The sequence below is a fragment of the Dromaius novaehollandiae genome, chromosome 2, assembly GCF_036370855.1.
Source record: "Dromaius novaehollandiae isolate bDroNov1 chromosome 2, bDroNov1.hap1, whole genome shotgun sequence".
NCBI classification, from domain to species: Eukaryota; Metazoa; Chordata; class Aves; order Casuariiformes; family Dromaiidae; genus Dromaius; species Dromaius novaehollandiae.
The window spans coordinates 29,752,424-29,779,069 of NC_088099.1; the positions used below are offsets into that span (position 1 = coordinate 29,752,424).

General features: G+C 38.6%; 1 protein-coding gene across 2 annotated transcripts in view; it reads left to right on the plus strand.

Annotated features, from left to right (window-relative positions):
• Window positions 1–26,646, plus strand: part of OSBPL10 (oxysterol binding protein like 10) — a 122,018-nt gene that overhangs the window by 32,970 nt on the left and 62,402 nt on the right. For both annotated transcript variants that reach the window (XM_026098654.2, XM_064506137.1), the window contains exons 2-4: window positions 1,382–1,557; window positions 2,752–2,831; window positions 16,709–16,900. In XM_026098654.2, coding sequence (XP_025954439.2) covers window positions 1,382–1,557; window positions 2,752–2,831; window positions 16,709–16,900 — 448 coding nt within the window. The remainder of the gene's footprint in view (window positions 1–1,381; window positions 1,558–2,751; window positions 2,832–16,708; window positions 16,901–26,646) is intronic.

A 26,646-nucleotide genomic window follows, 5' to 3' on the forward strand; every position in this document is an offset into this window, starting at 1 on the left:
TCCCAGCAGTTGGTTTATTGTGGAACGGTTTGTGCCACTCAAAACGGAGTGAATGAAGACTGACGGAGAGGAGGGGAGGTTGTTTAGGCTTTATTTAGTGAGAGGGATCCATTGCCACTTTGCTTCCCCACAGCGCTACCTTGGGAGCAAAACCTTAGTGCTCTGCAAACAAGAAATGTTACTTAGCTTAGTAAGCCTAAATAGGAATATGGGCATCCATTTGCTTCTAAAAGTATTCTCCGTTTTTGTTACATGAAGCATTTGCTTTCTCTATTTTAACTTCCCGAGACTTTCCTCAAAATCCTATGGAAACGGATTCTAAGAAAACCAATTTAGGAACTAGATGATCATCAAACTCGGTACCTTCCAGTTAGGTGTTATGTGCTTAGTCTGTCAGGTTTTTTTGCTTATGTGTCAGAATAAAGTCGTGGAAGAGTTTTCAGGCAGAGCTGTTAAGCTCTCCCCCTCCTTCTTTCCACCCCCTTTATGCTCTTCCCTTCCCCTCTCTCTCCCTCCTCAGTCTACTGTGACTCTGAATAACTCCTTTTTTTTTTTTTTTTTTTTTTTTTTTTTTCTTAAATCTTGGTGGTTACTGGATTTTTACTGCCTGAATACCTCCTGGTCCTAAATATATGATCATCAGTAAACAATTTTTTCCCTTGTTACTAGAATTTGTTAGCAGAGTGACTGAGCAGGCTGTAGGCTTTTACATCCCTCTCCTCCTAACTGTCGCCTTATGGGTGGGCTCCTGTACTTGTTGCCTAGTGTTTAATGGGAGCTGGATGTTTGTTTGCTTTGGCCAGTCTTCAAAATCCTGCTTATAACAGCTGCATGTGAAATATGATCATGCAGGTGAAAATATTACGCTATCTTAAATTGTGCTCATCCCTCTGTGAAAACACTATCATATTTCAAAAGAGTAGCTGTAGGGAGGAAGCATGTATTTCAGGGTTATATATACCAGAAAAAGTATTAAATAATTGCTTTGTGTAATAGTGTACATGATTTCCACTTGGAAGTGGAAATCAAGATGTGTGCTGATACTTCTTCAATGAAGCCTCTTCAGTTGGAAATTCAGTTCCTTGCTTCACCTCTTGTGTGAACCTCACCATTAATTTAAAGAAATAGGGGTAAAAAACCCCCCTAAAACCTGTCCTTAAAAAAAAAAAAAACAAAAACCAAAAAACCCCCAACCCTACCAAACAAATAACAGTATCTTATAAAACTGAGTTCTTACCAAAAAAAAAGACTTTAATCTCATTTGTTTGTTTGTTTTTTTGTTGATGGCCTTAATATTAAGATCAATCTGTGCTTCTGTTTGAATAACTGCATGTAAAACGCTTTAACAGAAACACTATACAATTGCAATTTCTTTGAACAGGTACTTTGTGCTGGACTTTGAGACGGGGATTCTGCAGTATTTCGTGAATGAACAAAGTAAAAACCAGAAGCCACGAGGAACCTTGTCTTTAGCTGGAGCTATAATATCGCCCAGTGATGAAGCGCCACACATGCTGGTGGTCTACTCTGCTAATGGAGAGATGTATAAGTTGAGAGGTACAGTGCTGCTTCAAGTACCAGCAGAGTTGTTGTTCTGCCCTACTCCTATTTCTGCCTCGCTTCTCTCATTTCTTACTTCCTCCTACTGCCAGAAAGTAGTGATTGTATTGCTATGTTTTTGCATATTAAATTATAAAACACAGTGGAACAGTAATGTGAATTTAAATATGTAGGCATTTACAGTATAGAGAATATTAGAGCTAGATGATGCCTCAAGAATCCTCTTCCCACTAGCTGTTAGAGTGGCATATTGATTGCAGTGTATCTTCTTTGGTCCAAAAGATGCAAGAATTGTTTTTGCTGCTGTCCACAGCATAGCATTTTATTTCTAATATTGTCCCCCCTTCCCATCATCCTGCAGCTAATGTGCAATGATGAATCTGCTGGTGGGTTGGAGAAGGTAAAAATGCTGGTGGAGGGCTGTTAAGATACTCCGTTCTTGTAAGTTTTGGAATCATTTACTGCACTTTTAACATAAAATTTTGCATTCTCTTGCCCTGAAGTGTAAGAGAGATAATATAGGATATCTGAGTTCTCTTGAAGAAAACGTTATAGACTGCAGACAATATTCTCAATAACTTTTACAGCTGACTTTTAAGGGCGGATGGGGGAGACTAGTGTTCATTCTCGTTTCTTTATGTTGCATGAGAATAACATAAGGGTTTAAGGAGAGATTTAGTCAAACTATTTAAAAAAAAAATTGTGAATTTTTCTGGGAACTGGTAGCTTGTTTAATTGAAGAGCTGATTGACAGCTTTAGTATAGGGGTTTCACTGATTTAAATGCTATGGTATGCTCCCTTGCCTTTAGAGAAAGACATGAATAAAGCAAAAGTTGATTAAAAAACACCTTCTTGGGCTTGGGATAACTATGCCTTTAATAATACTTGGAGGAGATGACTGTGAAGGACCCTTGTAAACTTCTCTTCTAATTGGCCACAGCATATTGAATTCAGGTTTAGACATGTTGTTCTTAAGAATTTGTGCATATTTAATTAGTGTAAATTAAGATTTACAATGTGTCCTGACTGATAAATAGCACGCACACACTATATATAATACATGCTTTTATATGCGTGCACTTGCATGTAATAGTATATATAATCTACATTTAAAAACTGTTGCCTTCTCTTATGCAAAAAAGGAGTATCAATTTGTGTGTGATGCCTTCGTTCTCTTTTTTCTGTTCTAGCTGCTGATGCAAAGGAGAAACAATACTGGATAACTCAGCTTCGATCCTGTGCCAAACATCACACGGAAGGTAATTCTAAGGTAAATAATTAGGAGAGAGGAAATAACTATTGTTTTAAGTAGTGTACGTAAAGAACAGCGTTGTCTGGATGATAGATTGGCTGCAGTATTTGGTGTGTACATATTTAGATAGAGGCCTATGAATAAAAATACTAAGAAATAATGAGTTGTCTTTCCTCACCTACTACTCAGAAGGAGCAGTGGTTTTTTTTGTTGTTTTGTTTTGTTTTTTTTTAAGTCAGTCAGGCTTCTTTTTTAGTAAATAAATATTGTATCATAGTGAACTTACGGGAATTAGGCAAAATTCATGAAGTGAGTTTCATAAGTTGTCAGTAGATGGTTATTGCCTGGTTGGATGAACAGTTTATAAACAAATACCTGTGTAATATCCTGATTAATACTTAAAATGTTAACTAATACTAATTTTATTGGGAGTCCAGTTGGTGAGAGTTTAATGGCTCTTCCGTAGTAAGACTCATGTAGTTGTTAACAGTGGACAGCTTTTAGTCTACCAAATCTGAAGGAGGACATCCTATGAAGATTTATATTATTTATCTTTCTGTAGAAGTGATGTCTGAATCTTTTCTCCTCAAACAGATAAATATTTTGGACAGGTACTTTAAAAAGCAGACTGATTGGGGTGGGGGTGGGGGGTGGTTCCTTGTCACCAAGTAGTAATAGCGTAAATCTTGTTTAAGCTAGAATGGACTTTGATAGCGGGAGGGATTTAAAAAAAAAAAAACAAAACAGGATGCTGTGATTAGAAGCAAAGGAATATACTGTTTATTTTATATATGCTTTTAGTATTTATATTAACCTGAAACAGTTACTAAAACAAAATAGAAGTTTTGCTCCTATCTTTAGTCTTCCAGGCACTTCTATTGATATCCTTACCAGAATGAGAATGTTTTCTTTCTTCATGACTGTTTATAAATATTAAAAATTACATATAAATATAACTGCAGGTGGAAAAGGTTCCTTTTATTTCCCCACCTCCCCAAGATGGTGAGAACGTCAATCCTGTGTTAACTGCGGTGAAAGTCATGATTCTGAGTGTCTTTGAAAATTAGACTCCAAGCAGCTAGGTGGTATTTTAGGGAGGCTGGCAGTCACTGAAGTGTCTGAAGTACAACAGAAACAGCCTTTTTTCTCTTTGAGGCAATGTTGAATTGCCAGGAAGCTATTGTATTTAAATAAAGAAAAACCTTTTTTGAGGAGAATAAACAACTCTTAATATTTCAGTAGTCTGTCTTTCAGTTCTCATGCTGAATGGTTAAATGCTATTTTTATACAGCTGTAGCCCAGTGCTATTCATAATACATTTTATTTATATATACTATATAATCCCATAATAATATTTTATAGTAACATTCATAATATATTTTGATCTCTTATGACACTTTGTTCCTTATCTGAAGTCTCTCTGGATTCTTGCAGGCATAAGCAGCTGTATAGCTAAATCTAGATCTGACCTTATGATATGAAGAAGGGGTCTGAAGATCCTTTTCTGATATGAATGTATGTTGTGTTTCTGTTTTTGTTTCACAGATCAGTCTTTATAGTATGCTAATTATTTTGGCCTCTTCTGCAACACAATATTGGTAGTATTTATATTTTAAATAAGCTTTATCAGGATTTCTTAGCATGTTGCTATTTGAATCAAATAAACCAAATTACTATTCAAGTAAAGCTTTCAGAAAAATGCAATTATTGCCATTCTTCTTCTTCCATTTCTTGCATGGCTAGCAGGGTCAGGTCTCTATATGGATACAAGAGGAAATGATACCAATGACTAATGCATACTAAATGAGGTGAGACAGCACTTATGAAAGACCTTCAAATGATACAGAGAGGTTGCAAAACCTGTTAGTACTAATGTAGTAGATGGCATTCTTCCTTGTGATTTAGTGGTGAATCAACAAATAAGCAGAGATTTGCTAAAGAAGTTGGCTTTTGGATGCTAATCAAAATGAAATTCTGGCCAGTCTTAATGGCTGCGTGCTCTAGGCTGCTCACTTCTGTACTGTGGAAACTAGCCATATGGCAGTGGCACTACGTATTTTTCTACATACTTGTCTTTTGTGTTTTATGTTACTTTATACAGTAAATCCCTGCCTGCTCTCCTTTCACTCTGAGCAAGAAATGAACAGAAAATAAATCAAAATCTAACTCCCAAATACTTCATGTTGATTTCTTCTCTTTTTTCCCCCTTTTGAAAAGGTGTAAGCATGAATACATGAAGTCCACTCTGGAGCTTTGTGCTATTGGAGAGTTTTTGCTGTTTTGTATAGAAAGAGGTCAGATAGAGAGATTGGTGGTAGTACAGAAACTCTTAATTGTGTTACAAGAATCATTCTGTAGTTAGTCAGCTGAACCTTTTAGCTAGAGGTCGTTATATGTATACACCCTTTAGGTACTTCAGACTTGTAAAAACTAATGTGATAGGACTCTTACACTGAAAAACCCAAAGTTGTTTCGTTTTGTTTATTGTTTATTAAGTTTGAGTAAACCTCCTAGAACTTTGGTAACATTTTTAACCTAAATTGTTGAAATTCTAACTATATTTTTCTATTCTTTTAACAAATTTGAATTTTTAAGAATCTGCTGGGTGTGGAGTTTTGCTTTTGGTACAGATGGCAGAGTTACAAATCACTGTGGAGTATAGGAAAATGAGAGTCCGTGGTGATGCAGAGGCAATGGAATGTAGTCTGTGGAATATTAAAATGAATTTTGTACTTATTAGTGTACTTTAGATGTACTTTATGTCTTTAGGACCTTTTGGATGCTCTTACTTACCCTTTGAAGTAACTTTGAAATCCTGAATAGGGAAGCTGGATGCTGTAATTAATATCGAGACTATCAGCAGGATTTTGCATTATTAGTTGCAGGCTGGTAAGGTGATAGCAGTTAGTTTTTTGAAGAATTCAGGTGTCTGGCTTGATCTTGGTCAGTCAGTCAAGGTATATTCTCCGTTCTAGAATTAACAAATAAAATCATGATTTTAAAAGGAAAGGGATTAGGAACTTGTTTGTGCTCTAAACGCGATTAACAAGTGTGAATACAGTGCAAATAAATGAACATTAAGCCCTTTCTCATTAGGCTGTAGTGCTAGGATGTAGGTTCAGAGTTTCTCCGGGAGGACAGAGGGATAAAACTAGCAATTTTAAGCAGATTCAAGACATATAATATCCAGAACTGAAATCATAGCATAATGCACTCTTCAAAGCTTTTTGCTACCTACAATTTACAAACTTCAGATCAAACTTTTTATCTGTATGTTCTATATATTTTATTTTTCAGTTTAACAGTACTTTTTGTGAAGTTACCTGAAAGTCTTAATAAATCCTTCTGCAAGCAAATCAGCAGTAGAAAGCCTGGTAGGGAGTCTCTGGGACTAACAGATGATCATAATGTAAAAGACATGCTAAAAAAAAGTGAAGACTATTGCAGAAAAACTGAATTCTTATACCTATGTTCAGTGTAGAGAGACTTGTTGAAATTTTCACACTGGGATTTTGCTTTATGGATGGTGCATCGGAAAGAATAGCCTTACTGGATCAGACCAGAAATCTCTTTACCACAGTATCCTGCATCAAGTAGCCAGCTGGAAGTGCCCGGTGAAGAGCATAAGGGCAGAACAAAGGTGCAACTCTACTTGGTCAGAATACTCTTGCTGTTGATGTGCACATCAGAGACTTCCTGAGGTAGAGGTGGTATCTTTATATATTTAATTTTCATCAGTTATTTCTTCTTTGATAAGTTTTTCTGGTCACTTCTCAAAGCCATTTAAATGTTTAGCACCTAGTAAGTCCTGTGACAAAGCGATAGAACTGTTGTCGGTATGTATGATGTCAGAGACTTGTGCAGTGGCATACTGATGGCTTTACCTTTGTTCTCTGTTCATTCGCTGATATTTCCTAGTACTGGATTTGGTTTTCTTTTTTTGCTTACTACTGATCAATAGTTCTGCGGAACTGTCTATTACAGTACCAAAATCTCATTCCAGAGTGGCAATAATTAAGATGAAGCTTAATCATATGCAGTTTGGATTGCTTATTTTTTCCTTTAGGTAAAACTTTAGTAATAATTTAAGTTTATGTTCTGTTTTTAACATCTGGCCTCTCCATGCTCTCTCTCTGCAGTATCTACATATTTTGAGAGGCTCGGAATTAATTATTATGCCAATAGAAAGATCTTGGTATTATAATAGTGAGAATGTCCAGCAATTGGTAGTGGTCCAAAAAAAGCATGTAGAATATTAGGAATGATCAAGAAGGAAATAGAGAAGAAAACTAAAAATACTTAAATTGTTCTATAACTCTGTCATCTGTTTGTGTCTTGAATATGTCTTATCTGTTCTACATGTCCTCTTCCATTTCTGAAAAGGAAATAAAAACTGGGGAAAGTACTTTTCATCACCTTTGCTATTCTTCTGTACAGAATGAAGTCTGTACGAGGAAAGATTGACTGGACTGGAACCTCTTTTTGATGGTGGAGGGGAAAGAAGGCAATTAGGAGGAGCAAGGAAGGGTAGTGTTAATGAGTGCCATGGAATGGTTCAATAGGAGATATTTGCTGGCTGTTAATATAGGTATGAGGGAACATCAAAGGAAATAATCAGATAAGAGGTTCAAAATAAATGATTGCAATCTGGAGATTGATATGGGATGTTTTGGATGCCGAAAGCCTGTATAGATTTGAAAAGCAATTAGAAGAATTATTAGGAAAAAAATGCTTGACCGGGTGAGTAGGAGGCTATTGAATATAAGGACACAGCTTCTGTGACAGAAAATCTCTGAGCTGCAAACTGTTAGAAACAGGAAGGGCTTGGAAGGGGAGCATCTTTTTAGGCTTGTTCAGGCTTAGACTCTTGGCTAGTAACCTACTACTGCCATGGTTTTCTTCTGGTTCCTAGGCCCATCCTGCAAGAAAATAAAAAGATTTCCGTGACTGAGGGGTGGGTATACATAACTGAGGAACCAAATGAGTGGTTATTTTAAACTGCAGGAGGAGGTAAAGATCAAAAATGTTGGAAGAGGTAATAGTCTGAGGACAGCAAGCAGAGCACCAGCAGCACCCAGAAGGGGCAATACAGGAAAAAAGACTCTGCGGTATTCAGGGAGGTTGCAGGGCACAGCAATGTAGTGCTCTGCTCTGGGTGCTTACAGGTGTTGTGCAAGTAGGCTCTGTAGTTGTTGGGGAGCTGGGGATTTGTCTCAAAGTCTCTTGATATATTTTTTCCCCTATCTTCTGAGACTTGAATAATATTACCTGAGAGGTAGATTTTCCCCTGAGCTTAGCATTACATATAGTGCTAACTTGGTTTTCACCTGGAGGTATGTTTTAAAGCTTCTCTCTGCTTTTATCTGTAAAAGGCAAGTGATCAACAGCTTGATTTCTACAATAATTAGACTTTGGAGATGAGATACTGGTTACAAGGGAGCGATACTTCATGTAGTTGCCAGAAACTAGGAAGAAGAAAATGTGTTTCTGTAACTTTTTTTTTTTTTTTTTCCTCTCCAAGTCTCTGATTTCAAAACCACTGCAAAGTAGGAGGTGAAGGAAGCAGAAATGATGCATTTGTTCATGTTTTTTTTGTTTTCATAGTTTTAATACTTTGAGTGCTTGAGTAAGTGATAACAGCAAATTGTCTGCCTCTCAAACTGTTGTCAGCGAACAGGCAGATGGATACTTATGTCTCTTAACCTTCTAGAGTTTGAACAGAGCCCAAGCACTGTCTCTGCTGGGGAAAGGCATGTTTCAGCATCTGGAAAGTTAGAGCCCATGTATTTGCCGCTAGCTACTTCTACAGCTTAAACTCAGCTTTTAACAGAAACTATGAAAGGCAGAATATTCTAGCTACTTTAGGAATCACTTAAACGTATGAAATGCAGTCTTGCATTTTCTCCCCCTTCCTCATCTCCATCACACTTGGATCACAGCTCACCAGCATAGTCTGTCAAATACATGTCTGAGCTATCATTTAACATGCTATGTGTTATTCTGTTGCTAAAACATTTGCTGATTCCTGACTAGCTAAGTCAAAATTTTGTCATCTTGAGTGACAGGCAGAAAGAATCAGAACAGCAGGACACCAGCGTAAAATACGTTCTCTTTAAAAAAGCTAGGGGATATAGAAATTTCACTTTTACATATTAAAAAAAAATTGATAGCATGCACACGCTGATACACACATGAGAAAGAGATGGAATAGGAAGAGTAAAATATGCAGTGGGGATGGATATATATATGTATGTATATATGTTTCTTCTTTTGCAAGTGTGATTACATGATATCTGGGGGAATATGATGGGATAGCAATGGAAGGGACCACAAGAATACCAGTAAATAAGCTCTTCATACTGAAGTAAAAACACATTTTTGAAGTCTTGAGTAGATTTTACTGGAAGGAGATTCATGGGGAAAATGTAAAAATTTGGAGAACATTCTTAGAAGCTCATGGTATGTCACTATTTCTGTAAAATATTGGTAGGAGAGCATTCCTTCTTTCTGCATGGGATCCAGATCAGGACTGGTTTCCTTTCTTTTTCATAATTATTGCATGCTTGTGAATGCTACTGTATGACTTTCTTTGAAGCTTGGATTGGGGACTGGAGTGGTAGAGAGAGGAAATTAAGCAGGGTAGTGATTAAAAAAAAAAAGCTATTCCTTGCATACTGATGACTGAATATTGTCTAAAGGTGAGCTATATAGCTAACACGTGGATGTAACATAAGCTAAGTCTGTCGCTTTATTTTAATTACATTTTACATCTTAGCAATAAAAGCACTAAGAGGATAATGTTTCCTGGCAAATAATTGCTATGCTGTAAGATGGTCTTAATGTTCTTGTAATTCCTGTACAAGTCTTACATTGCTTAATTAAGGATCCCTCAACCTGCCACAGAATGCCAAATCATACTGTATTGGAAGAAGTCATCCATGTCTGGATAGGATTGGTGGTTTTTATAGACTGTTTTAAGTGAATTTGATTGTCCAAGTCTTAATTAAAGCATTAGTCAAATTGGAATTCAAGGTATAAAACGATTCCAAGAAAAAGTAGGCTTATATGTGTATTTCAGTGGTAAATTCCAAGAATAATTTTATTCCTGTGAATTGTCAAAAGCTTGTTAGTTCTTCTGTTTCATATCCCTTTTTCTTGACTGTTTATTGATGGAGGCTGTGAAAGTAGTACTAAAACAAAGCATAGAGGTTTTTATAGCAGCTCTTATTGCCAACGTATGCAGCAGTTGCTGGATTGGCACATAATCTCACAGATTAAGTGCACATCAGGAATGTGGCAGGGAACAGGAACCTTCAGCTTGCGAAGTGGGTCGTATCTTAAATTGTAGTTAAGTGGTAACTTCCAGTGTGGGTTTGTGCAAGAGTAAGGGGCAGACTTCCCCTTGTTCTGTGTTTGGCTCGTGGAACTGAACAGTGAGCTGCGTCAGGGAGCTGATACTGTTAGAAGCTGGCAGGAGCAATTTTGCAGTTCAGCTGAGCCTGTCTGCTGGTTCCCTGCAGCTGTAAAGGGCGGTCCATCCCCTTCCTTCTGCTGCCACCTTTTGTGCAGGCTCTGGTGTTTATCTGGCTCTGTAGTAGCTTGGGCTTCTGAAACGGGAAAAAACACATCCTGCTTCAAAGGACTTAATTCTCTGACCAGCTCCCTGAGGGGGTCAGATGAGCACTGGTGCAAGGGAAGGAGGGGAGATGATCCTGCTTCTAGCAACCCCAGGTGGGAAGACCCCACTGTCTTTGTCCTCCACTGGTTCCTGTCTTCTGGCTTATTGGTGCAACTGTTAGTATACTGAAACCATCATGGATCCGGCCAAAAAAGCAACCCTTCTCTGGTTTAGGCTGGGGCTTTGTGTTTACAAATGAGCCAGCTAGTGGCTGCTCAGCTCTGTGAGGGGCAAACCTGCCCTCCCTCACCTCAAGCAGTGCTCCTGGTGCAGGTTCTTTTCTTCATCTAGCCCTTTAGGAGAGGCATTTTGAGAGATAAATCAGCAGATAACTCTGTGTGTGTGTGTGTGTGTGTGTGTGTGTGTGTGTGTGTGTGTGTCTGTCTGTCTGTCTGTCTGTCTCTCTTTCTCTCTTTCTTCTGGTTTAACTGCCTGAAATGTTTCTCCATGGGGTCAGACAGGCCTCAGAGTCAGCATGAGGAGGTGGTGGAGAAAGAAGAGCAAAACTGCCTGTTTCAGTGGCAACTGCAGTAGCAGTTTAGCTATAGTGTGAAACAGCACCCGTAGTAATGCCTGGAAATTTGAAGTCAGCAATTTTCTGAAATCTTTACAATGCAGGCATGTAGTTCCTCTCCACAGCTGGAAGAATGGCTATCACAGTGCTGGGACTTGGAGCCCTTCGTCAGTTTTATCAGGTTTTGTTTTGCCTTAGTAATGAATGGCCATGGAGACTCTTTCCAGATGGATTGTTCACCAGGTATTTTGAGCATCCACGATAGCTGCTTCCATAAAGCTAATTTAGTGAAACTTTCACGTCTTTGGCAGTATCGTTTTGGTTCTTATCTCCGTGTCAAACCTCTTACTCCTTTTGAGTAAGTTCACTCTTCCTTACTCTTGTCTGCTTTTTCCTCTTCTTCCTCTCTTCACTGCCCTATAGAAGGCAACTATAAAAGTATGGTGCTTCTAATTAAAATATCTTTTCAGTTTTGGAAATCCTCATGGTGATGAGGCTGAGAAGGAAGCACAGCTTGGCTAGAGATGCATGTTTTTTTGACACTTATTTTTTCCTTTAGAAGTTGCGTGAAGATAGTTGCTCACATCCCTCTGGTTTCAAAATCTTTCTGCAAAAATGAAAAAAAAAATTGATGTTCAGGGTTGAATGTGAGTGTGCTCAAATGCTTCTTGACAAATAAGAGATTTTATGATCAAATGATCATCATAGTCTCTTGCTTAAAAGCAGACACATATATTGCCTTACCTAAAGATGATAAAGCACACTAATAGATTCTGTCTGAAGTTTGGATGTTATATAGATTGTCATTTGCATTTTAATATTTGTGACTGATCAGAATGTAGATTAAACAGATCTCCATGCATATTTTTCTTTTTCGGCATTTATTTACTGAAGATGCATTGGAAAAGATGTAGATGGGAATTAAAATACTGAATGGTGGTATCTCCAAACCATTATTGCTTGCTGATGGTGTGTGACTTCTCGTTGCTCTAAAACTTTACATAGGGGTTGGTGCTGTGTGTATATTAGGCTTACTGCAGAGGAGTAAAGGAATGTAATTTCAGCATTTATAGTTGTGCAGAAAACATCTGTGGCTCAGTGCTTGTGAAGGAGATGATGATCAGCCATAAACAGATATGACAGTCCACTTCAGAAATTAGTTTACTGATCTCTGGAACATTGTATTTACTTTCTGAAACAAACAAAATTGTGAAAAACAGCTTCAGCTTCTATGTGAGGAGGAGGAGGAGTAATCTCCTGGGAGAATGAGTCACGAAAGCATTAGTATAGTTGGAACTTACTGTTCTACAATTACATTATTTTAATTGGATTTTTCTTATTCAAATGGAATCATTCAGTATATTGCTTTTTCATCTTGGAGGTGGACAGTCTACTAAAAATAAGTCTTAACCCAAATCTGTATTAGCTAGGCATGCTCTAAATAGTTTTAGGTCCTCAAATCAAGATGAACGCAAGTTACAAACTATTCTTTTATTAGCTTTTTGTTACACTTTTATTCATTTTCATTTTATTAGCAGGCAAACAGTTGGAGCTATGGTAATGGGAAGCCTTGTGAAAGAATATTTGTAATCCCTTTGGGATGCGTCTGCCCATGGGCTTCTTGACTCATTATTAGCACCTTGTATTACCAATTACTGAAGAGCTCATTATGTCTTCTTTTTATCAGTCCGTCATTATCTCTCTTATTTGTAAACCAGAAAGCAGCAGGGCTAAAGAAAACCACGTACGATGGTACTTGGAGGGGGCAGATCAGTCACAGCAGCAGTGCTAGGGAGAGCAAGGGACTAGGAACGAAGATCCCACGGTTATTGTCTTGTCTTTGATTTTTCTGGAGAAGTAATGTTAACAATTTTTGTAGTGTGATGTATAATTAGATATTTGTTAGCTGTGGAAAACATAACACCGATTTTGACAAAAAATGGAAATTCTTTGGTTTTGCACAGCTGTGTGTCTAAATATGAGAGATGCTTGTCATTCCCAGTATTTAATTTGAAAAAGTTCTGCAAAAGAAAAGTCAAGTATTTGGCTGGGACATAGGTGTTGACAATGTGCTGTGAAATTCCAAAGCGCGTGAGGGTGCCAATATGTAGTTCCAAAAGAGGTCTCTTGAAGTGGCAGCAGAAGTTGGCGGAAGGAATTAGCTGCTGTCCCTGTGTCCTTGGGCTGAGCAGGCACAGTGCTTCCCTGTCATTACTATTCTCTATGGCAGGCTTCGTGCTCCTCAGCCACTTAGGAGTGGGGCCCCGCTTCCAAAGGCTTTGAGTGATTGTAGAAACTGCTTCCTGCAAACATTCTCCAGCCCTTTGTTAGGTGGCCTGCTTCTTGTATCTTCACGTGCTTCCTCCTTACTGGCATCAACTCTTGCAGTCTTGTGTCATTTCAGTCATTGTTAAGTTTTGTAACAATCTTTTCAGATGGTGTGGAACAGAAGGACTTACATATAAGTTGGAACTGGTTAAATTTATCTTAGAGACTTGCCTAGGGAGAGAGAGCCTCATGGGTAGCCAGAGGTCCTATTACAGAGTTCATTCAGTTTAGTATATTATAGACATACTATAAGGCATAATCCCAAATTAGGTGCCAGGGGATGTGTCGTGGGCTGGTAGAGTTTTCTGGCACACAGATTAGAGAAGCTGGATGACTAGCTGGAAGGAAGGTGCGAAGGGGCAGAAAATGAAGAGGTGAGGAAAACTTCCATAGGAGCCATTCATATCGATGTATTCTGCTTTGATGTTTGGTACAGACTGTGGCTGCATGTGCTAATTCCAGTTGGCTGGTCTTTCTGACTTGAAAATTTTTGAGCTGCGCAGGATTGGTAGGTATCTTGTGCTCAGAGGGAAAGAGGAGGACTCTAGGAGAGGCTCACAGGCATACATGATCTCTTCTGGGAGATTATGTAGTACTACTGTGGGGCAAGGTGTACTGCTGAATGCCATGCTCGTGTGGCAGTGTTGATCTACAGAGCCCTTGTTGTGCCATGAACTCACACACCTGGAGAGTCGGGGTCTCCCAGTGCCCCTCTAGCAGTACAACCTTGCTGTTGGCCATCTGACATAATTCTAGTTTGGGATTAGTTTTGGAATCTATTGAGAGCCATGTGCTACTAAAACTATAGATGATCTGTTTTTCCTGACTCTCTCTTCTTGTCTGCTGGTTTCCAAACTCCATACCCTAAATGATTGTCTACCAACAGCTGTTGTGAGCTGCCACATGCCCTTATAAAATGAAATTAAATTAAATGAAAAAATGCAAATAGCTTGATGGGGGGAAAAAGGCTAACTTTTTAGCATCCTCAAACTTGAAGGAAAAATTCTCAACTTTTGTGCTAACGGTCCACTGTAAAATTCATAGGATAAGTGGGGTCTGGTGAAAGGCATGTCATATGTTAGGTGACATGATGAGAAAAAATGTGAAGTGCAAGCTGCAGCCAAGGTGTCTGGGGACACTTTCGAGCTGAGCCTGTTGTGATCCAAGAGTCAGTTGCAGACAGTTTGTTGTGGTTTGAGAAACATTGTTTTGAAGGAAAATAGTATCGAATCACAAAACAACACCATGGACATAGATATTAATTAGAATATATGTACAGGTCAGTTTACTAACATTGCTCTCCAGCTGTGCAAGTTAAATGAGAATATTTTGACAGATATTTTCTGTGAAAGCTAATCTCTTTGAAATTTTCTTCCTGATTCTGTGTTTAGATAGAAGTAGTACATGGATTCTTCAGTATTTGCTTTATATTGTTTTTGTTATTTGCAGATGAACTTATTTTTCCCCCAAAGGAAAACTGAAACATAATACAACTTCACTTTTCAGAATGTTGTTTTCCTTCAGGCAAAACTAATGGCTGGGCTTACTCTTACCTTGTTTCTGTTGGTCTGAGTTCTGTGATAAGTTTTGATGCATGAAGGTAGCAGTGATACTGTTAGTATCTTGGAAGGTTTCCTTCCAAAACCAAAATAACTTACATTAAACTAAGATAAACTGCCAGTGAGTCTCTCTGAGAGTCCTCTCCTTCCCTTCTCAGCACAAGATACCTATTAAGCCTAAGCAGTTCACTGAGTCAGGAAGAAAAATAAAAGTTGATCTTTCTCTCTTTTCTAAGATCTTCCTCCGCATCCTAAATTCCATTTAGAACTATTCTCGTGCTAGTCAGTATTAAAATATATATATATATATATATATATATATATCTGGGCATATATTCTGCTGTGAGATACTAGGGATAGCCCATTTCTGTGAAACTTCTGTTTTAAAAAAGAAATGAAAACACCAGTTCTCTTCAGTCCCTTCTGCCCAAACACCTTTCACTGACTCTCTAGTGCTGTTATTTTCACCTGTAAATGCTGTTATGTCTAAGCAAGGCTGTTTCACATACAAGACAAATTTAAAAAAAGTGTGCGTGTGTGCGTGTTGTTTTTGGCCTTTAGCATGATGCCTGCCTGACTCTAATTCCGGTGCTAATTGGAACTTGTCCACTTTGAATTTAAAGCCCCTTAATGAAATGACTACAGACCTGCAAAGTTTGAGAGTGATCTGTAAAGGGTAAAAAGATTGTTCTTAAGTAACGTTTTTGTGTACTTGCAGACACACTCAAGTACTCTCCGCTTTCTCAGTAACTCTTAGTATGAAGGCTGCCATCTTTACTTCTGCAGAGTTTGTAGGAAAGGAAAATTAGGGTCCTGGTATTTCACCCATAGTGCTATATCTAGTTACCTCACTTAAAGTTCTAATAAGTGTCATTCTGTAATGTGGTTTATGAGGTAAGAATTACTTTGTTTCAATTTTAACCTTACAGAGGTAATGAACAGTTTAAATAGAAGAGCAGAACTGTCATGCTCTTTCATATAAGGTATGTCACACTGTTGTGATGTGCCCCTCAGCTTGATTGAGAACAGCTGTCCTAAAGAGAGTCTCCAGGATAACTCAGGCTTAAGGGTTGCAGTAAACAAACTGAAGTGGCAACACTGATAAATGATTAGATAGGAAGAGCAAAAGTTCCTGAATATTCATACTTATTTTATTGGTTGCATGTTTAGAGTGTTCGTGTTGCAGATGCTGTTGGAAATTTATTTGTAGCCTGTTTTGTCTTATCTGTTCATCCTAAGCTTACTCCAAAACGTGTTGACAGCTTAACGTTTGAAGCAAAAGCACGGCTCTATGTTTACTTGGTATTTGGATTGGCCTTCTAAAATTGATGCCTCTTGAACATTAGGAGAGTTGCACTCAACTGTTTCAGAAGCTAATTAGGTGGAAGCATTAAGATTTATTTATGCTTCCTGCTCATACTAAGCAGTTTGATGAGTTATAGGTCACTGACTTAATAAAAACTATTTGTGTTGGCCTTGTTATTAATCCATCTTCAAAATCTTTTCTAATATTTCCTAAAACATATGGTTGTACAAACTTATCGACAGCATGTTAATATGTAGGAGTGTTTGGAATTTTTGGGGGGCCTCTTTCACACCATCAAAGAAACCAAGGCGATAGCCACAACACTTCCAAGAAGATCCCTGCTGAGCAATGCAGATGGTTCAGAAGGAATAAATCAGTCTTGAGCACGGTTAGCCCTCCATGCTCCGGTTTGTGAGGGAAGTAGAGCAGTGCAAATCTGTAGCCTGAATTGTAAATTACCTGCTTTTATAGTAAAGGTAGTAAAAGTCAACATCCCATTGTTTGTTCTAGAACATTTCATCCTCACGAAGTAGAAGCTCATCTCTTCTGCCATCTGGGACAGTTAATTCTGCGTCGCCTAGTGGCCAGAAACACATGAATCAAAGCGGGCCAACCGTTGTTACCATCACGCATCACAAATCCCCTGCAGCAGCCCGAAGGGTTAAGAGCCAGCGTTCTGGACAACTCCACGAAGTCAGAGAGGTAGGAGATGTCCATGTGATGTTTTGCTATAACTTTAAAGTGCTTATTTTGCTTTAGAATAAGCAAGCAAAGTCTGACAAGTTAAGCTCTCTTTGTTTCCTACTCTGTTTTGTTTGACTGCTTTGTTTTGGTCCCCTCATTGAGCAAAAGGCTGTCTTTAGCTTTGGTTCAGCTTGAGTCATGAGGTATATACAGGCTTCTTAGGCCAATCTTAACGTTACTGTGTGTACATGCTTTAAAAGCTGGAATAGGTTGGCCACAGCTCCCAGACTACAGTGGTGCCACAACAGTGGAGGAGCACTCTTTTAAAACTACATGCTGCAAATCCCTTCAGATTGGTAAGAGAGTCCTTTAAGTATTTATGTGTAACTTGGAAAAAAGACTCAGGTAAGTCTGAATAAGAAAGGATACACAGCTCCCCGTGCTCAGAAGTTTGTTTCTTTATGGCTGTGGTCTTAACTTTGTCCAGTTTTTATTGCTGGCCTTGTGATGGTAGAATGCTTTGTCCTTTTTAAACTCATCAAAAGCAAACAAAGTATATGTTCTTTTCAAGGTTTTTAAATGCTACTGCAGACTTTCACAGAACTCACTTTTACCTGTCTTTTGTCTCGTTATTTTTGCTTTGTCTGAATTTCTCGCTATTCTTTAATAGCGCCTTCCTCCCTCCCTCCCTTACCAAAGAAACCAGCTGTTTTAAAGCATTCTTTTATCATATGCGTTTAAAATTTCTGGCCAAATCCTCTTATAGTTACTGTATCAAGAATCTGCTTTTTAAGCTTATACTTCCTGAATGTTTTATAACCTGAGAACTTTTGTAGTAAGAATTTGAAGACATTATCTTAGTAGCCCTAGCTCACAAGGAGGACTTAAAATATATTGCGATATGATGTCACTGAAGAAAGGTAAATATTAAGGCAAAGCAGGAATGCTGCAAAAGGGCCGTCCTTCACTTGGGGACTTATGGTCTTCAGTAGCTCGGAAAATGTTCTTGGGAAGTGTTGAACCTGGAATTGCTGCTCAGTTCTGGACCAATTTGTCTTGATTTGACAGTGTTATTTGCAAACAGTGAAGTGCATCTGTATTGCAAATTGAACAGATGTGCTCCTGTATTTTACATATTGCAGCGATATTTTGTAATACTTGTTCTTTTCTTTTCCTATTTTTTCCTTTGACAGTAAGAATAAACAACAGGTTGTTTTCTTCTGTTTATTCTGTATGATTTGTTTGTTTCGTAGAGAACGTAGAGCAGAGAATTTTAGTGCAAAAGGACTGATAGCAGAGAGGTTTACTTAGAACCATACAAATGTGCAAAACTTTATGAAGGTAGAAAAAAACAACTATGTGGTTCCCCAAAATGACACAGTAAGTGTTTCAGTTCTAAAAGTAGAACTTTGCCTGTTTTCAAATTCCTGGTAATCTTAAAATTGAACACAAATATGGAGCTTTTGCACTGCTTTAAAAATTAACTTTCAATAGTCAAATTACTTTTGTATAGTATCAAATTGCAAAGGTACTCAGGAGTATTACTTTTCATTATAACGTAGGTTTTTTCCTGTTTAAAATATTGTTCTTTAAATGATATTTTTGCTTATATTAACTTGTTGTTAATAGTCCAGTCCGTATGAATTTAGAGTATAATATCAAAATTGCAATTGACCATAATAATTTGGGAGAGCTGGCATACTTGGTGTTGCACTTTATGCAGGGTTATTCAAAGTCCTACCTCTTTTATTCACTTTAATGATAAAGTAGTGCTTTCAAGTGATTTTTAGTAAGTTGTGCAGTTTTTATGGTAACATAAGTGAGTGTGGTCTTGAAATTGCATTCTGTTGTTTTAAACTATGCATAACTATGCATTTTATTATTCTCCTGGCAATTTTGTGATAAAAGGGTTATACTTGCAGAATTTTCTACTGTAGGTGGTTAAAATTAGCTGGAACATAAAGCCAAGCGGCTGCATCACACTTGCTTACTAAGTTTTGACTGCCACTGAATGATGCATCTCCTTGGAGATGCTCGAAACCCGACTGGACATGATCCTGGGCAACCTGTTCTAGCCAACCCTGCTGGGGCGGGGGGTTGGACCAGACAATCTCCAGAGGTTCCTCCAATTGCAACTATTCTGTGATTCTGTGAAGTGAGTGGCAAGCTTCGTTTCGGAATGATGTTTATTTTGATTGAGAAGGTTTGCCTAGAGTATGACCTGTACCAGTGTTCCCACTTCTGTTAGAGAAGGAAGGCTTGCAATATGAGAATGTTTTGTAGTGACTCATAGTAATGATATATTTATTCATAGACATTTAGAGAAATTAAATACGATTAAATGGAACAAGTCTAGAGAAATATTTTTTCCATCATTTTCCTATTCATATCCTTGTAGACAAGAAGCCAATTTATACAACATAAAAACAGAGGAAGCCATCTAGTATCTTTTGTGGCAGTCTCTTCTGAAGCTATTTGTCCATAAAAGTATGATCTCCTAGGGCTGCTTATTCTAGCTCAAGTTAGTACTGTGAGATCAATTAAGAACATGCCTCTTTATGGGATAAATGGGATATTTCAGTCTCTGCAAGTGTCAGAAAATCTGACAGAAATCTGAGTTATTTTAGTATCATAAAGCAATAATTATTAAGTCACATATGCATGAGTTGAAGACTTTTCAGCGTTCTCTGAATCTTTGCCTTGCTGTTGCAGTATCTCTGAGATCACTAAGAGTGCACGTAGCTTATGTTCTGTATATTTGATTTTTGTATTCATGCAAAAATCAAGTCATCCTGGAATCCAGATACAGCAGCAGGGAGCACTGAGGTTGCTATGGGAATCACAGAGCAAATGTTCTACCAAAATTACACCATTTGTCCATGGGAGTTATGTCAAGAGTGAACTTGGTTCATTGTGTGTGTGTGTGTTAATTCTAAATCTGAACTATTAATGATGCAAATATGACTTATTTTTATTAAGATTTTTTTCAACCTGTAGCTTTAGCAGTAATTGAATACGTGTAAAGATCATTTTCAATCACTCAGAACTTAATACATGGCAATTTATAAATTAGGGATAATATGAAGTGTATGAGAGCCAAATCAGGAGACTGTTGTAGCATTCCTTTTCTTAAGCAGCTGCAGACAAGCTAAGATTACCATTCATAGTTATTAAAGCACTTCATTAAATTTTAAGTGTTTAGTTTCCAAAGGAGCTTGAGAGAAGTGAAATTTGAAGGGAATTGAGTGTCCAACTTTTGCATGCCTTCAAAACTGTCATTTGATTTTGTGTATAAAACAGAATTAAACTATTTTAACTGGTAAGAAATGGTATGAAATATTATAGGGTATAGCATATACTTATCAGTCTACATTTTTGAAAACCTGTACGTCTGTTTTCTTTCACAATATAAGCACAAATACTGCAGCAGTTTCAATTTAGAGTCAACAGTTTGAAAATGAAGCATTAAAGAAAACATACTTCTGTAAATAGTTTCTCTAGATGAGAGTATCACATTTCATGGCTTTTTGTCTGGTGGCCATAATTTCAGCACTGCCTTCTCGTTGGCGGGCTGATGCAGCAGCGTTACTCACAGCGAAATCCTAGTGCGACAAGGTGCATCAACCTTCTGCAGCTCTGTTTGTAATGGGATGCTAGTATGTGTGCTGTTTTGTTAACCCACACTTTAATGCTATTTTGATTAAATTAAGTTGACAGTACTTTTGAATGTTCTCAGGGGTAATGGATGACAGTATAATATCAGGTGGCCAGCCAGGTTTCAAATATGAAGTGCAGAAACTGCTTGCTTGTAAATGCCCTCCGGAAGAAAGTAAGCATAGAAATGGCTCCTGCATTTTAAGCGTACCATTCAGCTTACATTATTGTACACAATCATGGAGGGACTTACTACAATCTCCAAATTCTTGTGCGACTCCTGAAGTGCTGCATGCTACAGCAAGAAATACAGGAAACATTTTAATTTTTGTAACAAATGAAGTAGTAAACACCATAGTTCTCATCTGTTGTATAACAAAGATCTGATCTCTGGCAGCTTTAGCTAAAGATCTGATCTCTGGCAGCTTTAGCTAAACATTACTGTGATTTCCTTCTGTAATCTTTGCATTTCAGGTTCTGAATGGGTCAGAACTCCTGTTCTGAGTTTCTTTGGAAACTTCTGATGTGTTACACTGATGCTTTTAAGCATTTCAGTACTTTTGTTTGTTTCTGAATCTTCCCCTTAAACATCAGGTTCTTTCTGCTGTGTGTTTTGGTTTGGAAGGGGGAGATGTTCTCCTCTTCTGATATTAAGAACTGAGAAGGGACTCTCAGAAGAACTGGGGGCAGGGAAGGGGGAGGGAGGAAAGCATTTTTTTTTCACAGTCATGAAATGTGAAGACATTCAAAGGAAGCTGAGTACCTCAGGATATTGATTAAGTTTAAAAGCATTCTGTAGTTCAGAAAAGCCAAGATTGCTCGTCTGCTTGGTTGCAATCCTGACTTCTGACAATAAGCTTTTAAAAATACAGCTAATAACTAAGATGGCTATTAATACTTCATCCCAACCAACAGGCTAAACTGAACAGTATCTGCCTGAATTTGGCATATGCTTTTATGTACTTTTGTATTATAGCTACTAAGTGTATAGCTGTAACTGTTTTTTTTGTTTGTTTGGGGTGTGTGTGTGTGTGTGTTTGTTTTTTTTATTCATATATTTGTCACTCTAGTGAACAGGCTCAGGAAACATTAACTCATGTTTTTGCACATAGTGCTTAGATTGTTCTTCAGATAAGCTGTCAGTTTACTATGTTCTGGGATGACTACTTGTATTTTTTTCCCCAACAGAGCTCCCCTCTTTTCCAATTATAGTTTTACTAGTAGGTGCAGACTGGCAGCCGCAAACACACGAATTTGTGGAGAAGTTGCTGTAGAATTGCTATTCAGTCGTGTTGCAGCGTGCCATAAATTGGCTCAAAACCGTGGTTGTGTATGCTGAATCACTTCAGTGCTCTGAAGTAAATGATGTCAATTTAAACCAGTTGACTGTGTGCTTGGTGACGCTGGAAGTCAAAAGGGTGGCTTTGTCTCCGAGTGGCTTATCACAAGTCGTGGGGTACGCTTTATTCAAGGCTTCCCGTGTGGTCCAGGAATTGCAAGATTAGATAACGTTAATGGGGACAGCTCACTTGCTTCTCGGGAAACACAAGCCGAATTGGTTAAGATAGGGAAGTAATATCTACTCTGAATAAAATGGAGTGTTGTTCCAGTGCACATCTTAAAGTCATTCAAAGCATACTTCGTGGCAAGTAAAAGCAAATCTAGTTCTCCTCTTGCTCAGTGGCCTCCCAGATTATGAAAGTAATCTTGGCTGCGATAGTAGTAAAATCTTACTTTACGCTCGGACACTACAAATTAAGTGGCTAACTGGGAGGAGGGTGAAAGAAAGTAAATGTGAAGTTTGTTGAGGAAGGGGAGAAGTGCTGTTAATACCTGTCTGAAGTTTGGAGAAGTAATATGTGGCATATTGGGCTACCCTTGTATGGCTGTATGGGTGTTCATAAAATTTCAGTGTTGCCCAGGTGGAATGAGATGATTTTTGAAAAAAGGGGTGGGGGAGAACCAAGGATCCAGTTATATATGCTAGCGAGCACATATTCTGAGAGACGGCTCCCCATCCACAAAGGTACACCTCTTGCACTGTATAATTAAGGTTCCAGTGCAATGTGGCCTCTTCTCTTCTGTGGCCAATTTTACTCAAAATGTGGATTTTATCAATAGTATGCCATACAGCGGTAAACTAATAGAATTTTCCTGTGACTGCTGATGTTGATGTAAGGACTAGCAACCTTTTAGGTACACTCTTGAATGCTTAAAATTCACAAATGTGCCTTAACTGCTAATAAGCAAAATACACTTTCCAGCTGTGTGGTATAACTATTAACTTCGCTGAAGTGATGGTTTTGAAATGTAAGGAAAACTGCTACTCTGAAGCGCTCACAGAATAACATCTACTTAGGAGCAACACTTAATCCCTAAAACTAATGGCTTGGCTTGCAGATTTTGAGGTAATCATTGTAATAAAATTGCACAAGAATTATTTCCCACGAGAAGCTTCTCGGAAGCTGTGTTCTCGGTGCGGCGTTCTGTGCCTTAGCATACAACAGCGTGCTTCCTGCTTGGCTGGATGGCAGCCAGTTGCCGTCCAAGATTTACTTGAACTTGCAAGGTCCTTCCTTTGCTTCTCTAATTTATGGCTCTTGATCGTTGGAAGCAACTCATACAGAAAGCAACCTTGGCAGCCACTATTTGCCTTTTTCCTTTGTGCTTTTACCTCAAGTTCCCTATGCCCTGCTCCCCTTGAGTCCTCTTTGAAAGTGAATGGTAAGTCTTACTGGAAGGGTATTAATGGGATAAGATTAATATACCAGGTAAACTAGCAAATTCTCAAGGAAAGAGCTCATGAGGTATAGAGGGAGAGCCTAGCACTTACTAGCTGTGTATTAGTAAAGCTGTGTGCTGGTGTAGGAAATGGTATACATCACATACATGTGTGTGGAATACCTACAGGGAGTCATAATATAGCAGACTAGCAAGCAAGAAAACAGGTTGTATCTCCTGCAATAGACCCTGATCCTCAGATATTTCTTCCCAGTAGCAAAATAACCACTGCTAGATTGATACTGATCTTTTTGCAAAAAATATATTGCCTACTCACCCCAATAGAAGGAAAGAGAAGCTGATTTGTGAGGAAAAATAATGGTCATTGCTACAATCTGTCTGAATCATGCTCTCTTACTTATTTATTATGGCAGTCGGATGTAAGTAAAAAGCTTTAACTTCAGCTCACCTAAAGACTTGCTGAGTGGCTCAATGAAACAGTCTTAAGATAGCTGACACTATCAGAGGAATTGCTTTCCTTGTGTGTTTCAGTAGTTTTGTTTGTTTCTGAATCTTCCCCTTAAACATCAGGTTTTTTCTGCTGCGTATTTTGGTTTGGAAGGGGAGATGTTCTCCTCTTCTGGTATTAAGAACTGAGAAGGAAGGGACTCTCAGAAGAACTGGCAATTGGGGGGGAGGAGAGCATATTTTTTCACAGTCATGAAATGTGAAGACATTCAAAGGAAGCTGAGTACCTCAGGATATTGATTAAGTTTAAAACATTCTGTAGTTCAGAAAAGCCAAGATTGCTCGTCTGCTAGAACATTCTGTTGAGGTTTGAACTTTTCATTCCAGTCCATCTCCATGGACACAAGGTCTTTCTGTAATTTCTCTCTACATTTTTTTTTCTTCCTCCAGTTTCCTTTCCTTCTTTCACTGACTCATTCCTCAGATGAGGAGAAGGGCAGATTGTTTACAGAGAACATATATTTAACCTTGAGTCTGGAGCTGTGATCTCAACCAAATGTGGTAAGGAGTCCTCCTGAGGTAGCAAAGGGAAGCATCTGATCTGTTTTGGCCTGAAGTAGGTGAGCTGTTTTTCTCCGATTTCTGCTAACACTCTCTGGGATCCTATCTACTAATTAGTAGATCTGCTGTACTAACTAATGTACATGTTGCAAAAGATGTGAACCTGTCTGATGTCTCTCCTTATTTTCCTGGTATAAGAAGTAGAGTTTCATGGATACTCACAGTCAGGTTGCCATAGTGCGTTCTGCACCCAAAGAAAGTGTCTGCATAAAGTCCCAGGGAACATTAACAGTTACAAATATTTCATATGCTCTTTGGTATTCAAAGATGAATCTCTTCAGAAGAGCAAAAAACAAGATATTCTTGACAGAGATATGGTTTTGTAAAAACGGATGGTTAGGTCAGCTCAGCAGTTCTTTTTTTTTTTTGCTAAGATTTCACCAGTTTTAAAGCCTTGAAGGAAAGAAGGAATTTTCTCCCTTATGCTTGAGTTGCAACAAACTGAGATTTCTTTGAGGAAAATAGATTACATCTTCTCTGGTGTTTGAAGGAATGTTTAAAGCTTCCAGACCTGTTGCCAGAAGAGACCCCCTGTCCCCCAGTCCCTCACTCCCAATCCAGCATCTCCATAGGCTAAAGCAATACTATGCAGAGCTGCAGAATTCAAAGTCTGAATACTGTAGCTGTGCAACTAACATTAAGGGAGCTTGAAGGTGTAACTGATAAGCTACTAGATACTAGACCAATGAGCAAGAAGTCTGTAGTCCATCAGGTGACTAATGAAGGACTGTCTACACAAAATACGATATTATGTTGAAAGGATATGCAGCAAGTTACAGAATTTAAAGATATAAAGCAGAAATTGAACATGCAGTTCTGGTAGAGAATGGAGCATAGGTTCATACTTAGTATATAAATAACTTTAGTTAAATTAAAAGCCAGTTTAAAAGGTGCATAATAGAAGATGGTAACTAATGGCTGCTTTCTTAAGAGTAGATAATGTGCTGAGATCCCTGGATAGCCAATAGCCTCTGAAAGCGCTGATGGTGACCAATGGAACAGCATCATCATCAATGGAAACAGCAGAATCACAGAATAGTTGGAGTTGGAAGGGACTTCTGGAGATCATCTAGTCCAAATCCCTTGGTTGAGCGGGGATAGCTAAAGCAGGTTGTCCAGGACCATGTCCAGTTGGGTTTTGATTATTTCCAAAGATGAATCTCTAGAACCTCTCTAGACAATGTGTTGCAGTGTTCAACCACCCTGACAGTAAAGTGTTTTCTTGTGTTCAAGTGGACCTTCCTGTGTTTCAGTTTGTGCCCCTCGTCCTGCTACTGGGCACCACTGAGAAGAATCTGGCTCCATCTTTTTTACACCCTATCAGATATTTATAAACGTTGATAAGATCTCCCCCAGGCCTTCTCTTCTCTAGGCTAAGCAGTCCCAGCTCTCAGCCTCTCTTCATATGAGAGATTCTCCTACTCCTTACTGATCTTTGTGACCCTTTGCTTGACTCGCTCAGTAAATTCATGTCTTGTACTGGGAAGCCCAGAATTGGACACGGTACTTATGATGTGGCCTCACCAGTGCTGAGCAGAGGGGTAAGATCACCTCCCGTGACCTGCTGGCAGCACTCTGCCTAATGCAGTCCAGGGTGCTCTTGGCTGCCTTTGCCACAAAAAGCTTATTGTCTAGCAGGACCCCCAGGTTCCCTGCAAAGCTGCTTTCTAGCTAGCCAGCCCCCAGCGTGTGCTTGTGCAGGGAATTAGTGCGCTAGGAGAAGACAGCAAAAGACTCGAAACAAAACCCCGGAGGAAATTTTGTCAGTTGAGAAAACGAATGCATGTAACAGCTAGCTTTTTAGTTGTTGCCTTAAACAGTGATGGTGTGGATTCCTTGTTAGGGAAAGGAGAGCAGAATGTTTTTTGGTTTTGTTTTGGGGGTTTTTTTTGACCCTGCCCCTCCCCTCCCCCCCCCCAAAAAAAGTGAAAGCAGTGGCAGAGGCTGAAAAGAAAAATAGGCCCTGGTGATCAGCTGCCATCCTGATTGTGAGAGGTATAGTTCTGTTTGTGCTGTCACTTTTTGTGGCTCTGTCTGCAAATTATATGCCAAGTGAAAATTAACTTGCTCCTTTGAAGCTTCGTTGATAGGAAGTGTGTGTCTAAGCCTTAATAACTATTATATAACAGAGTCCTTCCAATTTTACTGTTGATTGTTTGCTGCTTTAAAAATGATTGAGGTCAAGCAGGCTGCTACACTGAGGTGATAATAATGGAGAATTACATGCTTTTCCTCTGTAATGGGAGGAAAGTAATAATCAAGAAAGGATAATTGATACGGATGTCATTGTCTGGTTCTAT